The sequence below is a fragment of the Ooceraea biroi genome, chromosome 14 (genome assembly GCF_003672135.1).
Source record: "Ooceraea biroi isolate clonal line C1 chromosome 14, Obir_v5.4, whole genome shotgun sequence".
Classification (NCBI taxonomy): Eukaryota; Metazoa; Arthropoda; class Insecta; order Hymenoptera; family Formicidae; genus Ooceraea; species Ooceraea biroi.
Window position 1 is genome coordinate 6,528,830 of NC_039519.1, and position 17,040 is coordinate 6,545,869.

General features: G+C 47.9%; 1 protein-coding gene across 3 annotated transcripts in view; it reads right to left on the reverse strand.

Moving 5' to 3' along the window:
• The window catches only part of LOC105283299 (homeobox protein homothorax), a 429,006-nt gene extending 413,601 nt beyond the window's left edge, over positions 1-15,405 (reverse strand). For all 3 annotated transcript variants that reach the window (XM_026975099.1, XM_026975100.1, XM_026975098.1), the window contains exons 1-2: positions 13,566-15,405; positions 3,350-3,603 (exon numbers count right to left, since the gene is read on the reverse strand). In XM_026975099.1, the coding sequence (XP_026830900.1) occupies positions 3,350-3,603; positions 13,566-13,580 (269 nt within the window). In that variant the 5' untranslated portion in view covers positions 13,581-15,405. The remainder of the gene's footprint in view (positions 1-3,349; positions 3,604-13,565) is intronic.
• Positions 15,406-17,040: the final 1,635 nt, after the last annotated feature.

Genomic DNA, 17,040 nt, shown 5'->3' on the forward strand with positions numbered 1-17,040 from the left:
CTTTCTGCCGGCTCTTATTGTTGCGCGTGGACATCGTCGATTTCACGCCGTGCCGCGGTTTATGATTCGCTAAACGACACAGCGACGCGTTTTCGCGCGCGCCGCTTTATTTCGACATCTCGATTTCGAGTACGTCTTTTGTGACGTGTAAATGTGAAATTGTTTCGTTCACACTTGCGATAACTTTGTTCTGACGTATAGAATTGTGTAAGCGCCAGTATTGCGAAAGCGAATCAAAATATTATTGTATCGATCAGTATGGGCCAAAATAAACTCACAAATAAAGTCAAATAGCAGTTAGGGGAATATGTTGAGAGGAACCGAAAAGGAAAATGCGAGCAGAACAAGAGTGCTAGAGAGTAAGGAAATATAATAACAAGGGGCTATTTTCAATCGGCGTTGCATTTTTGTTAAAATTAAATTCTGTACAGATATAAAAATAGCGATTCGATTTGGCCAATTGTAGAACAAAGATGAGAACTGTGTGCAAAAAGTTTAATTATACGAGTTAAATTGCCGCATGGAAACTCGATCTATCTGCATAATTGTTTCACCGAGTAATCGATAAGTGAAAGATATCATTGCGTCTGTCGGCGATAAATTGTCACTCGGATTCGCATAAAAGCTTCGTGAGATGCTTAACGGCCAAGCCAATCATGTCTTTTGCATAAGGCGCTACGATTCCAGTGATTGGTTCGCCTCCACGTTACATCCGGCTGTTACGTAAAACTACACCGAGAGGAGAGGAGACTACTTAAGTCACAATAGAAAAATCATCAACGACTGCGACTGCGTAACTTTTTTTTACAGCACAGGTCTGAAACGTTTATGACGCCATTCTTCATTCTAAACATGACTGAAAAATATTGTGCTAAAATAGTTATCAACGTAATCATATTTGAAATATTTGAAAGCTATATATACAGTATTATCTAAACGCTGTGATAACTCAACGGTATAAGTTTGAAAAATATAGAAATATATCGTGAAAAAATATGTTGCTAAAGATGTTTTCGTTACAAATTTGATAGATTCTACATTTATGAACTCGTAATGTATTTTCTCGCAACACGTATTTTCGCAATGATTTTAATCAATCAATCGAGTTTATTTTCAGCCTTCGCCAAGAAAGGGACTTGGTTTACATGAAATGATTTTAATCAAAATTTATTCTCCTGATAGACTTTTTCTCTCTTCACCATGCTTCGTTACATTCGAGTACGCGCAACATCAATCTCCTCGCACGTGGAAAACTCCACGCGCTTCAATAGAAACGAATTAATCGACCCAAATGTAACACGAGACGAAAATGGATTCTGCAATCTAAACGACTCAATCCGATCTCGCCAAAACCGTATTCTGCAAATCGAAATTACTTTGTACGCGGTTATTCTTAGCGTATCCAAACTCTTTTGTTTTAGCGCAACGAAAAATTGCTGTAGTATAATAATAGTATGAGATTAACAAAATTAACCCGCGTAAAACGGAAAAAACCTGCACACGTATTTTCGAAGACGGCAATTTCGTGTGAAGAGCTTTCCCGAAATCAAACGCCGAGAGGGACGCAATGCAAACTGTATCCACATTCTATATTTATCTCGCTCTCAGGTGAAGCGAATGGTATCCGACCCGAGCTAATCTTTAACGTCAAAGTAACCCAAGTTAGACACCGCTGCGCGACTGGAACAGAATCCTCGCCGGAGACGAGAGGGCGCGCGTACACGCGCGTAGCCGCGCCGGGAGCGCTTCTTCCAGCGTGGCACACGGCGCGGCGGCAGGGTTCCGAGAAAGTCGTGGAATCTCCTCCCCGGGTCGGGCCGGGGCACACGACGAATGGACAAATTACAGGGTGCACGGAATAATGAGGCTCCCGTTCTAGGACGTGCACCAGAAATCGGGGCATCTCGCGGCTATAAATCACGCGGAACACGGCCGCCGAGCCGCTCCGTGAAACGGCCAATTGACGTGTTTCAGCTCGTACGAATGATGCGCGTGGCACGAGCTGCCACACAGCCACGCTGATGCGAGCGCGAATGTTATTATAAAAGACGAGATGCATGGCAGCGTATCAGAATGAACTATACGCGCAAAATGTTTACTATAGACAGACCAACGATCGCGTTTCCGCAGAAAAAATTTGATGGACGTTGAGAGCTTTTTTGAAAAGAGTAAATTATAATATAAAGTGCTTTCTTTCAACGATAAATTTTTATACGTACACATTCTAAATTTATGTACGTATAAATTTAATATTGCGTACATTTTAAGTTTATCGATAAAATTTAATTATAAATAATAAATAAAAAAAATTAATAAATAAGAAATTCGCATGTTATAAAAAAAAGAATAGCGAGGAAATTTGTATAAAAGCCGGGCGAGCCATTATTATCGCGAAAGAACGTAAAGTATCGTTAAACCGGGGACAACTTGTTGAAACGTGGTCTGTCGAGTTATCTGTCGAGTTAACCATATGGTAATGCTATTCTGTCCGACTTTGCGATGTATCGCAAAAACGATATCGCGCGTGATACAGGAAACTGAACACGCCACTTTGAAATGTAACGTCAACATAATTCAGTAGTGAAGAGTTTGATGATTCTAACAAACTATCGATACTTTTCCCTCGATATTTCGGCACTTTAGAACAAATGTTTGGCACTTCCCGATTATTGGCAATTTGCTGCTAACAGTGCAACTTTTCTGTCGATTACACGTCATTACGGAATATTCGCATCTATTAGGATAAATATTTAACTCTTCGATAATAACGAAGAAGAGATCATCTTGGCCCCTTTCGAAAGCGCGGAAAAAAATCGTGGCGGTGCAGCTTGTCCGTTATGGAGTCCGTAATATGGACATGCGAGTTATTGAGGCAGGTCAGGTAAGCCGACTCAGAAAATCAAATGGCCACGACGAATTTATGTGCATTTCAATCTCATTCCATTCGCGCACCTGTTTCCCGCCAAAACATCTCTCTACTCGTAGAACAGAATATTTATCATTGCGCATACATCTCGAGACAAATCGAAGATACTTCTAGATTATGATAAGCAATAACGATACATACGTCTATATAATCGAAGACGATTATACGCATATTTCAATGTAATCATGTCCACACATTTATATGCAGATTCCACTTATCTATTTTTCGTAAATCGAATTCTTAAATTCGTGATATGTCGCATTCAAGAGTTTGATAGTGGTTTGAAGAGCTATTGATACGTGCAACGTTCGCAACCGCGCTCGGTTATCGCACGCGATACGCTCGTCTCGTCGATTGTCGCAGCGCATCGCGACCAGAGACGAAAATATTGTATTCTACAATGAAGAGTAAAATTTTATTCACCCGTATATGGCATCCTTGTCCCGCTTGTGAACATCGGGCACCGCAGAGGCTGCGGCCGCGGCTGCCGCCGCAAGAACGTGCTGTGGTGCCTGAGCCGGGGGTGGTGGATACTGGGGGTGGGCCGGACCCATACCCCCGAGATGTGGACTGTGATGAAGACCGGGGACGCCGCGGGCGTGTGGATCGTACAGCCCTGCGCCTCCACCGCCACCACCGCCCTCGAGGTAACCCCCGTGCAGCCCGCCATCATCGTACTGTAATCAGAAAACGTTATGACAATTAATCAGGAAAACTAATCAAATCGTACAAGCCATGCCAGATAACACACACACATGCCAGATTTTTTCGCACGCTCATTGATACCTTCCGCTCAAGAATACGATTTCGCTCGGCCTATGTTTCTGATTAGAATCAGTATCGGATATCAAATCAGCAAATCGGACTAATCTGGGCTATATAGGATGTTTCGCAGTGGCCCGCTGGTGCTTCGGAATATTGTAATCCTCGAGTTTCTTTCGTCTATTTAAATATAGTCGCTGTCTATTCTGGCGTTGGCTCATAAATTTAGAATCGCGCGTTTATAGCGATTGACGCAAGGACTCGGAGCGCGCACGTGGATGGAAGAACGTTCGAAAGGTGACAGGGACGCTGCTAGAATGTCACGTCTTTTTTTAAATAATCTTGTAACAATCGTAGTCCCGCGGCTTCATATTTGTGAGACGAGCCTTGCGTTTCTAGGGACCTAGCGATACATATTCTAAAATCGGATGCATGACACAGTACCATCGCAGCCACGGCACGATTAAATATGGAAATTAAACTGAAACGTCTTTATGCACGCTTCGCTGATTTTCGTTATTTATAAACTTTGACTGTTAATAACATGTGACGAAAAAGATTCATACGTATGTGCTAATAAAAATTTGAAAAATACTGCAAAAATATTGCTATTTAAATAATATAATATTTTTAAAGAGCAGCATTTAAATCTAACTCTCAATGTCCTTTTTAAATCTTTTGAATCCGCTACTGTTAACTTTGAAAAGGTTCAAGCGTCTGTCGGAATTTCCACGTGGCATCGCGAGTGTCAGGTTTTTCTTCGCCGCACTAGCGCTGTGCCGGAGGAAAAAGGTAAGATTTAATCGCCGCGGGAGAGACAATTAATTACGTACCACCGTAGCACCGGTAATAAATAACCGCGTTATTCAATTACGCCTAGCCGCGCCGACCTTCCAGGCTACCGCAAAAAAATGGGCAAGGTCCCGCGCGATTTCTAGCAATAAAGTTCTCTCAAGCCGATGCAAAACTGATCGACAAGTAAAAAAAGCGCCAATTGCCGGACAAATTCGAGCGGGCTGCGCACTGACTTGACGAATGGAGAAAGTCTGGATACTCGCTCGGATCGATCGCGATCGGTCAGTCGGCCGGTCGATCGCCGACGGAAGTAATGCTTTTCTCCTCTCCCCCTCCGAGTTGTCCAAGCCCGCGACTTGTCACGGCAGCTTGTGCGGAAACGAAAGCACAAACTGATTATTATCGCTAATTGCTTAATTCTAGCGTCGGCCACGGAATGCCGCGTAATTCCGTCGCGAAAACAAGAAGCAGCGGGAATTCGCGCTTGCCAACCGAGGGACGGAGGAGGAATGCGTGTTCGACGTAACCTGGAAGATTGCAATCGTAACTCTTACAAAGTAAGGAAACGGCACAAATATCGAAAGCGATCTGCCTTGCGCGCTATGCTAATTCGATTTATTTTTTCGTGAGACCAACGCGACGAGACAGAGAGAGAGAAAGGGAGAAAAAATTGACATGCACTCCCTACAATGGGGAGAAAAATGATGTAATCCGACGTAATCCGGAAGACTGCGATTATGATCATTATTACACGTCGACGTGGCGGAAATATCCGGCGCGATATTTACACCGAGGGCTTCGATCTGTCGCTTAATTTGATTTACGCGCGCGCACCAAACACGTCACGATCGCGGCGGAATTGCGAAAATTATGCGACGCGAATCGAATCGACCGCTATCGCGCGGCTTGAATTAATCCGATACGCGCGTTAAAGTCGCTCGAACGATCCGCTTCGCAGCAGAATACGCGGTATGGTGCGTTCGTGCTGGTTAAAATTCGACCTTTCCAGCCGCGCGCAACGTCCTCGTTTCCGTATCGCGAAAATGCGGCGATAAAGCGCCGCGAAGAACCAAACGGAGTGCTGAATTAATATGGCCGATATCTTCATCGGCGTTCCTCGACGGTATTTACCGTGCATCCCCGTACGCTATTCCCCGTACTTCCTAAGAGGACGGTTTTATATACGAACCGTCGCTTTCTGGCGCATTACAAACATTTCTTTATAAAAGGAAAAATACAAAAGTGCCGTTTATCCGTTCCACCGCTGCAGAGCACAATAAACTGCTCGCGATATTAAGCGCACGATAAATCGTCTTTTGGCTATCGCGTTGCCAGTGTGAGCCTGCTCCGTTCGTCTGGATCACGCGAGTTTCGTTTATTCGCGAAAAACGCCGTAAAAGTGAAGCTTGTCTGAGAGCGCGCGAACATGTCGCGTCTAGAATGCGAATCCCTTCGAGGCGAGGACTGAAAAAGGCTACGGACAATAATTCACCGTCACGGCGGTATGAAGATATCACTCGGCGATCGAGCGGAATATCTTTAAGGGGATTTAGCAGAGAGCGGAGGGGTGAGATGTTTGAAGACTTGCGACGTCTACCGACGATGGAGCTCGTCGTCGTCGGCGAGCTCGCGACAAAGCTGGTTCGAGAGAACTGCACGCACACCATGTACAATACAATCGCTATTTGCGGACAGCTCTACGCTAATTTGTAACCGAAACGGAGAAGATACAGCGCGACGTGCCGACGATGTCGGACTGTCACCGAAACGTTACGCGCGATGAGCGATCGACCTGAAACGGTCTAAAAAGATATTTCCGGAAACGCGGAGAGGAAGCGGCGGGATTTTCAGCGACCCGTAGTCTACTCGCCGTAAAACGTTATTGACGTGCCTCTCTTCTCTATATAGTTGAATAAATTCAACCGAGTTAATTTTCTGGGAGAAGGAGCACGCGCTACATCAAATGTATAACTCTACCGTAAAATAATACGCTTCGCCAATGCCACAAATTCATGAAAATTCATGCGTCTGCCCAAGTGCCGAATTACGTCGCGCTGTTTGCGGGCAAAAATCGAATGACTCGCGTCCTAGGACTGGTACGCGGGATTTGTCCTGTCACGGGGATTAATGCAAGACACGAGAACTCCGACGTATGGAAATGACGTTTTTGCGTTCCGCGCGGAGCCGCTTCGGTTTCGCGCGGCCGTAGCCGGCTCGATGAGGGGGCACAGGCAGACCGAGGGAAATTTAGCAAAGCCTGACAAACGACCGCCATTTATAAGTAGATAGGTCAAGGCGAGCGCTTAAGCATCTCGGTATAAATTGCGAAAAAACGCAGAGGCAGGCAGCGGAGGGTGAACGAGGGAGCAAGACGCGCGGCGTTATTCGGCCGCTCCCCGTGATACTGTCAGCGATTATCTTCGGTTGAAAATATAAATCGGCGAGATACATCGCGCGAGCTGGCGGATCGCCGCGAGCATTCAGAAAATTGCCGAATGATGGAGGCGCCGCCGTCGGCGAATTTCACGTGCCGACGAGGTAAACACCATACCCCGACAACATCGATCTCCCCCCCCGTTTCTCTCTCTCTTATTCCTCTTTCCTCTCGTTTTTCCGTGGCACTTGGTCTCCGTTGCATCGCGCAGCCGCGGCGTCGAAATCAACTTGAAAATCGCACGACGCATAGCGCGAAGAAATATCGGAGGCGTCCCACCTGACTATTAATCTTTCGCGAGAGATGCGAGGCGCGATGCGAAGCATGTCGCCGAGAACAGTGCGTAGAGGGGAAAAATCAAATCCGTCCTCGGTACCGCGAGACACGTCCGCGCTCGTGGATTCGAATAACTTTCCGCGCAACTCTGCTATTTGTCTTGGGACTTCTCACGTTAATCTGCCTAATCCACGTGCTCCTTAATCCTACGACAGCGAATGATAATCTCGGGTTCTACGAAGATTCCGCGGAAAAGAACAGCTAAGACTCTCGATGACGTTTGACGGTGAGGGAAACTCGTAAGCGAGCCCTCCACGTCAGCCATGTTTTATTTCAAACAAACTCCTGCGTCGAAATTTTCATTTGACATTTAGTATCGGCATGAAAATAAAATCGTTCACACCGAGGCGGGGGCAGAGCCGTCCGGCGTCAAATATAATCGAGATAGATTGATTATTATTTAACGCGCCAAATGACGATTTACAATTTATAATAAAACTTCCAGCGGTGCGCACCGATCGCAGAGATCAAGAAGCTTAAGGATGACGCTTTCGCTGTTAATTGCGTATGGCCGACAGTTTGAGGAGAAGGAAGAAGAGCACAAGGATCGATTTCCTTGCGATTATTATCGGCATTTGAGGAGGATCGTAACGTCACATAACTCTCGTTTATGAGGCGTTTTTACCTCGACTTCGCGTGAACTCTTCCATTTCGCGTTCGATTTAATATTCTCTTTTCACCAGCGCGCACAAATTACACGACACATAAAGTATAATTACCGCACACGGCACTAATTAGTTCTTTAGAAATTCAATTATCTCAAGTGCTTCATAGAAAATCAGATAAAGCTCCCGTAAGACAGCTCGCGCCGCACTCACTATCTTTCCTATCACTCCTCTCATTACGTTAGAATAGAAAATCCAACGATATAAATCGCGCCAACGTAAAGCTTTTCGAATTAACCTCTAAACGGTCACGCTACGAGCGCCATACTTGGACAAAACGTTTTCCTCACAATGGCGATTATATTAAATATCGTAATCATCTAGTTTCCCGATCTGAAATACATTAACGATCGCCTATATCGACGCGTGGAAATCTTTCTGCTGCAAGTTGGCAAATTCAGGCCTTTATACTCACATGTTTATTTCCCAATTGCCATAAACACTTGATAATACCGCACCTTTGGGAACCTCGTGGTGCCACGTTAAATAAAGTTATGTTGCGCGTTCGGGAAACTCCTGACGCGACACTTTGCAGTGGCGTCGGGAGCGCGAATGAATTACTGCCGATTTACATCGCGGACACATTTTCGGAGAACGCAGCTGGGCTCAGTATCGGACATCACTGGCTTTAAATCGCGGGCAGCGAGCCGAGTTAGGCCCATTTATCTGACCCGTGAATATGCCTAACGACTGTCCAGACGGAAAAGGAAAAAACGCAAGCGACGCGGCGCGCACGGCCAACGGAGAACGGCGAGAAATCGATACGACTTTAATCCGTAGGCTAAAGGCCGATATCCGCGGCAATCGGGAGAGCGAAAGTGATTGATGGATACCCATAAATACGTAATCACGGCTCATTCGGCGGCGGTGCAGCGCCGACGGAGGACGAAAAATCGGCTACACCACGTCGTCGAGGAGCCGTCGTCCGCCATTCACCAGCGGCATATTTAATCCGACGCGCGCTTGTCACGTTACACGGGTTTCCTTCGAGAACACGTACGCGCACCACATGCGAAATAAGCGCATCTTTTTCTCTCGTCCTTTTCCACCCTTATAGCCGCCGCGCAACTGACCGCATCTCGTTAATCAGAATTAGCGAAACGGGATTCGGGATTAGAAATCAAGTTGAGACGAGAGGCACGGAGATGCGTGGGAATAAAATCAAAATAAATATAGAAAATGGGAATAACATGAGAGCAAAATGAAGATGGATCAACATTGTCAGGATCTCTATTGATTCACGGCAGCCGGGATATCTTCTTAGAAAATTTGTCGCTTGTATCACTCGTCTCCTCTCGGAGATCTTGAATAGAATAATAAAAGCAATTCTCCGCTTCAAATGTTTTCGCAAGAAATCGAGTTTGCAAAGGAGATTTCAATATTTAACAGGGTACTTTAAATCGCGTGTAAAGCGAAGCATGAAGCAACCTGGCAGGTGAATAAGCGTGTCACTCTCCGCGCAAGCTCTGTCATTAAGACGTGTGCCGCTAGTTCTGGTACAGTTTGTACGCAACGCTTCGACTGGGCAAAATTGAAGGACGGTACAAATCACTAATAATCCCGGACAACTTTAATGTGCTTATCGCGGTCACTCGAAATCCCGACAGCCACGATCGTTCGGCGGAGATTTAAAAACGTGTAAATACTCGAATGCCGTCACTTCTTCAAGAGTCACGCGCTTCTGAAGCTGGAGAAGTATTCATCATGTTTCGACAGTGTCTTTTGCAATCTCCGATAGGCCATTAGGTCGTCGAGAAAAGTTCGCCCGTCAAAGATCGAGCTTTACCGCAAGGACGCCGCTTTCTCCGCTCGTTCGATTCGCGAATCGCGAGGAATTCATCGCGGTGCACGCGAAAGAGTTTTCGCGACTCATCGGGGCAACACGCACGCAACGGATGCACGCACGCACGCACGTTTCGGCAATTTTGTAAGAGCGGAATCAATGCGGCAATTGAGACACCACCGCCGGACGCAAACGTGTCATTTGCCCGAAATTATCGATACTCATTACACTCGCCTTACTCGGAACGGTTTATATCGCGAAGCGCATTTAACACCTTGATGATGCACTGATAGTCGGTCATTTGTGTAACGATTCGTTGTAACGGGGCACAACCCGCGCGAGATACACTCGGAATTGCGCGCCGGTTTCAATTTCTGCTCGCGCGATTAAAACGGAAACGAATTATCGGCGCGAGAAGGCATTCCGAGAACGGCGGGGTCGACTCTTGCCGGGATCGACCGAGAGAAATGGATAAACAGATTCTCGAACACATCCCATTGTTTTCGTCACACTTGTGATGATTACGAGCCGCGTGTATCGCGATGTCACACAAACGAGGCGCGTAAACACGCGAGCGGTTATCGGCGCGCGAGAGGAGCGTTGCTTTCGCGCCGAGCCGAGCCGAGCCGGTTATCGGGATCAAACACGGGCCGTTTAACGTCGCGTACTGGACGATCGAGAAATGTCAGCGTGGCCGAACTTAATCCGCGTCTCTTTCGCCTCGGATCGAGGCAAGTCGAACCCGCGCATTTGCATACGGCGCAAATAATGCGTTGCGCCCATAATATTGATTCGTTTAATCGAACAGGCATCGACTTTGCATCGGCGAAACGAGTCAGCCAGCCTCGGGAAAGATCGATTTTCTTCGAAGCGTTTCGAGCGTTTATTCATAAGGCGTCGATCTCATTCGCCAAAATACGATTTAACGTTTTTTAAACTTTTATTATTCCTTTTCTCAAAAGCTAGATATTTGAAGCTCGCTGCAGTTGCCGTTTTTGAAAGCGTAATGCCACTCACTCTGCGTGACAAGAAAGATAAATTTATTTACACTGATTTATTTCATGCTACGCACGCGGATTGAAAATGTAAGAATTATTTCCATTCTGCGCATTATTTTAGCATCGCGACAATTGCTGATTTATGCAGTTCTTTAGTTATCTGAATATTCAAGAGTAAACATCTTAGAAACACTGCGAGGGAACATCGTGCACGCATCCGACGGCCAAAATTCTATCACGCTATCTCGAGAACCGGGAATGTAGATCAATGGTGAACACAAGCGCAATAATACATACAGTCTAGTATAATACAATATTGCATAATTTGATAAGCATTTAATTGGAATTTATCACAGTAATTTATGAAAATAGATTTTAACATCTGTCACGACGCGTGACATAAAATCCCGGACAAGAACCTACTCGCGCTGGAGTCGCCTAGAGATTCATAGATACAATCGCGCTTGCATATTATCTTCCATTGAACCCACAGAAATCGCGGTTCAACTTGAACACACGTGCACAGTTCTATGGCAGATTCCACGTAAAGGGTAAAAGGCTGTCACGAGGATGCTAGGGCTGGCCGAGATTTTAGACGGGAGTGGCAATTGTCCTGCAATTCGCCGCATTCATCCGTCGCGTGAACGCGAAACCGCAAGTGACACGAGAAGCGCCTAATTAATTCCCTGAAAAGAAGCATCCTCGAGCGCGAGCTGTCGAGCTCCGTTCGCCACTCCGAAACAAGGAGACGTCCCCGTCAAAACGATCGGTTCCCGTGGTTCCCCTGTCAGGGCGAACGCGAAACTTCAGCGAATCGTTTACTCGCAGCCGTTACTTCCCGCGCGATCCCCGCGTTGGCATTTCACGCGGACTTTGTCATCCGCCGGCGGTATTTCACGGGAGATAACTGACGCGCGGATAACGGACTTTAACCGCAAAATGAGAATTTTTAGAGCGAAAAGGACGTCCGGGAAATTCAGCGCGATACGTCGAATTTGCGATTTTCCGGGAACGCGGCGAGACTCGCTCCCAGGTTCCGAGAATGACGCTCGTTGACGTTCAACTATTGAAAACATTTTAATGCGGTTACATGGGAATTCGAGGTAATACAGATTTAAGTAATGCAAATAAAGCTGGAATAAATTTCGGAGATCGCACTGTGCGAGACAACGTGAATTTTTCTTTATTCCCTGTATTATGCAATACTGTTAGACCGGAACACAATTTTCCTAAACTGCTCGTGTCACTCCCGACGACTCGATGCGGAACAAAAGTTGCTGCGGTAATATTTAATAAAATTATTGCGCGCCAGTGATTTATCGTTGGAACAATTTCCCGATCATTTATTACGTTTAACAGCGCAGATATAATGAAGAAACAGCACGCTAACTTTTGACACGTTAGAATCGTTTACGACGCACGATGAATGGAAACGTATATTTCGAGGTCGTGACGCCTTTCATTATTGAGAACAACGGACCGTCAACTTACCGCTTGTTTTAATTAATCGTTCACGATGTCGCGCGTTTATCGCCGCGACTGGACTGAATGAAAGCTGCACTCTCCTTCCGAAACGCGACAGAATACTTTCGGATCGGAAAAGGACAGCGACTCGAGGAATAAAAAAGCCAAGTTTACGCGTTGCCGCGGCAGATTCACCTCGAACCCTTCCAAGGAGAATTCTCGCGAGCTGATTTCAGCTGCAACGTTCGTAGGGCGATTCCACGGGTATCCCGCGCGAGCACTCGAGCAGTCGGCTCGTGAATCGACGAGCGTGAGGCGTCGTTCGCAATCGAGGCCAGAGGAAATTTACTCGCGGGTGTTGCGTTGCGATTATCAGTCGTCATTACGCCGCGCGGTCAAAGTCGTCCGATTACGATGCGTGTAATCGGTGCGCAAACACGAAACGGGCCCGTGAGACTCGCGGCGGATTTTCAGCGTTCTCCCGCAGCCGTGAACCGCGGCGGTGCCGGTGACGCGGGCGCGCGCGAATCGCTCCGAATTTCGCGCGCGAGTAAGAAGCTCGCTCACGGCGAGCCCGAGAGCGGGCCTTTGTGCGGCTGTCGTCCCGTCTTCCATCGGCCGCCGCGGCGCGTTGTAAGCGGCGTTACAAAGCGCCGGGACGGCCGACATGTAAATTCCCTTCCGCGAGAGAGAGAGAGAGAAAGAGAGGCACGGCGACGATTTCAATTCAAATTCACCAGAAATCGCGCGCGTCTCGAAGGCTTCTCTCGAGCGGCGACACAACGCGAGAGGAAGGAAAGCTGTTTTGCACATTTAAATTCGCGGCGCGACGATTCCCCAGGACCGCGCCGGGCGAGGATCCTCCGCACAGCATCCGGAAGAGCGAAACTTCTGTGAAGAAACTACGCGAAGCGCGCGCGCCAACGCTGGTACGATTAGTTCTCGGAATGGTAAATCACTTTTATTTATACTCGTTTTTAAAGTTCCTTAGGACGAATGATAGCGTTGTATTCAAACTTTAACTTCGACAAGACGTTATTGCTTTTCGGGTACACTTTTAGATACACTTTTAGGGACTCTCGAATATCCGACGTGCACAGTCGAGAGCATGCCTTTCAGGAGAAAGCATGCGAAGGATCGAACACCCTCTTTGGCGCGTTTCTGTCACCAATGGAACACTGTCGTTTAAAGAAACCCAAGTTCCGTCAGGTACCTATGTTTAGGTTTAGGTTCAGGTCAGTACCCGCACGTACACCCAGTGCATCCAGTGGAACGCAGCCGGATGCAATTCGACCTTCCGCAAGTAGTTGGGCGCGAATCGAGTACTCCGCGTGACGTTATTCGCAGACCGATACCGAGGAGAAAAATTGGAGGACATGCAAGTACAAGGCGTGGAACCTACCCTTGGCTGCGCCATGAACGCCCTGGCCGCGCCGGGGAACTCTGCGTGCTGAGCCACCGTAGCGGCTGTATTTTCCCACACGTAAGCAAGCGAGCCTCACACTTCACCACACTCCCCCGACACTAGTGCAACAAAGCGCCGAGACACTCGGACGCGCCGCGCTTTCGCGATAATGGACGAGGACGAGACTTGGTCGGGTTCCCCGGCCTCGCGTTACGACGGCCGACGGTGAACTGAGGACCCTCTTCTTCCGCTTTTCTCTTCTTCCTGTTTTTCCAGAGAGTCGTTTCGCGCACTCGCGCGCACTGACACTCGCACTTCGACCTTGCACTGCCGGCCCGCTGCTCCTATTCAGCTCCGATTTCAGGTAAAAAATTCTTTCGACGTTCCGGTATTTTTGTTCCTCTTGTTCTATTTTTAGCTTTATCCTTGTAAGATCGGCGTCGCTCACGACGGGAGCTGCCGACGCTCAAGTCGCACGATCACGGACGTGCGTCAGCACAGCTCGGCGACGGATAGAGCTTGCTCGGGTAGAACCGATGCGACGGCTACGACTGCTACGGTCGGGTGTATAAATTCTTTCATTGTCGCCGCGGCTTGGACCACTTCAATGACGCACCAGCACCTGCCGTCGATCCCGCATACCACGCGAGTACTCGCCGGGCACGTGGTACTGTCGCATGTGCGACGCCTGGTCCCTCGTGATTGGACGACGTACGAAACTTACCTTTTCAAAGAAAGGTATGGAAGAGATCGCGCGTCGCAACGTGGCGCGATATCACTGTGATCAACGTCGAGCTACTCTTTGATGTCGCTGAGCAGGCATCGATGGTACGGAGCTAGAGCACGTTCGTGCATGAGGCAGTCGCAAGGCTGCCGAGCGAGCACGTCGCGTTCGAAGAGAAGAATGGAATTTTTCCGCCAACAGTATCCTATAACAGTCCACCGCACGTCGCCTTTGTAGTGGAGCGTCTTCTTTCCGTTTTGTTTCTACGCACTGTTTCGCACCACCATAACCAATCACCGACGATGTCACTGATAGAACACGTTACACCTCCAGTTAACGGCACCGTTATTCAGGGAACGAGACGAGAGGAAGGCCACGATGACGCCCGACGACGACGAAAACGACGGGCGTCACAACACACACTACTTACCGCCGTGGCACAGTCAACCGGTATCCACTCGCTCGCGTCTCGCGGGCGTTCCGCATTTACGCGAGAAGAGCCGCGAAGACGCGCACAGTGCGGCGGCAACAGCAACGGCGGCGGCAGCGGCAGCAGCAGCGACGTTGCCACGACAATGCGCTGTCCCGCGATATACGGATCTCCGAGGTTGCCGCCTTTAAACGTTGCGCACGGGTTGTAACACCGGGCCGCGCTCGTTTCGAAGGCAGCGATATTGCGCGCGCGAGGTTACGACCGGGAACCGCGTGGACACGACACCGATTACGACGACGACGACGACGACGCGTTTACTATTCGCGACGGTACATCTTATCACCTTAACGTACGGACGCGAGTTGAGAGAGAGGAGACCGTGCGAGCGTGAGCTGTCCGCGAGACGACGGCGGGTCGACCCTCCTCCCTGACCGTAACTACTACTGCGTGTGGCACTCGTAACTCCGGCGGACAGAAGGTGGTAGCCCCGGTACTGTATGTTACACGTAGCGGCGAGCGCGCGGTCGTAGGCAGCTACGGGGATATGCGTGTTTCAGTGTTTCCCCCACGAAAAAGCAACCGGGTGTAGATCGCACGGGTAGAGAAGAGCGGAGCGAGCGAGCGTGGAGAACAGCGCCTAGCGCGGTTTTAGATCCTGCGCCGTCCGCAGTCGTTCGCCAACTGTCAATCAGCGCCGTGCTACGCCGTGGAGTGGGAGGCGCGCCGACACGCCCACCGAGCGCGGCCAATGCGCCCCCTGGGCCCGCCCACCGAGACCGGGCGAGAGCGCGCTCGGACCTAGCGCCACAGCGGCGAGACTGCGAACCACGGGATTCTCCGCCATCGCTACACCACTACCAACGAGACCGCCGACGGGAGATGACGACGACGACGACGGCAGCAACGACGATGGCGACGGCGACGAAACCGGGACTAGGACGATGCGAAAACGGGAGAGAACATCGTTCGCGAGATACAGCGAGATACGCGAACCGGGAAATTCTCCCAGCCAGTTCCGTCGCTTCAATTCCGCGCTCGCACGCGACGCACCGGGACGCGTTTCACATTCGTTTCCCAATGTTGTACGAAAAGTAAAGCAAAAATATGTAAGATTCTATATTTATTCTAAAGTTTTTTTGCTGAGACGCGATATTCTCCAAGATAGTTTTGCAGAATGACATGTCATTTTAATTTTGTGTAATATTGCAATATGTTGATAAATGTTTCCCAGAATTCTCAAGAAAATGAGAAGATCAGACACAATTAATTTTAGTATGGCAGTCAACGTGAAACTTAGTTACTCTAGTATAATTTGTTGATCATCACACGTGGTACAAGTAGTATTTTCAGCGCTGGAACAAGATTGTTACTTTAAAACAAAAAAGTAAAAAGATTAATTCTGAGTATAAATTTTTTAGAGTGAAAAGAACTTGGGGAACTTATTTTTAAACTACATATAAATTAATTTAGTAGAAATAAAAGTAATAATAAACTATCAATATGAAAGATGTTGTCACGCACTAGTGTCTAATAAGAACGTAAAAAAGTGCAATCCTGCTAGATTTCATCAACCCAAAGCATACATTTGTCTTGAGAATGAACATGATTGACTAAAGCATAATCGCGCGTGGAGGTTGCGCCGTCAATGATCGACGCCCTCCCAGGACGACGTGCGCACATTTTGACACCGCTTCCAGGACTACTCCCCTTCTGCGCGCTTGCCGGGCCGAGCCGAAGATACTCGAGCGGTTACGAATGCAGGACAATGCTGCGCAACGCGAATTGTTCTTAAACAGAAAGAGACAATCTGTCCCCTTGTTTTGTCGCGCGAGTCATGCGAAGAAGGCCGCTTAGCCAAAATCCCGTTGATCAAATCGCCATTAAATAATCCTAACCCACGGATCTTCTTCTACCATTTTCTAAATTACAGTCGGATATTTACATATACTATCTGATGTTGTTATCCAAAAATCCTCGCAATCATCACTCAAGTGTGTTAATATCAAAAATAGTGGGCGGTGCTTGACACACTTATCGAAAAGAATTTTCAAGATACATTCCGTTTGTGGCAAAGATACTAAGATCGGTTTGTGCAGTCTCAAAGGGACTTTCAAAGTAACAATAGTGAATAAAATCCAGATATGATGCTTTTTATTTAGGGATAAATTTCGGAAATGCTTGAGCAGCACCTATAAAGGACAGAGCCTAGTCTGGCTACATTGAATTAAATTCTTTTCCTCGCGCCTGCCGTCGGACGGCAACGGTCATGCAAAGATCCTCCGATGGATCGTAGAAAATTATTACGTGCTTTTACT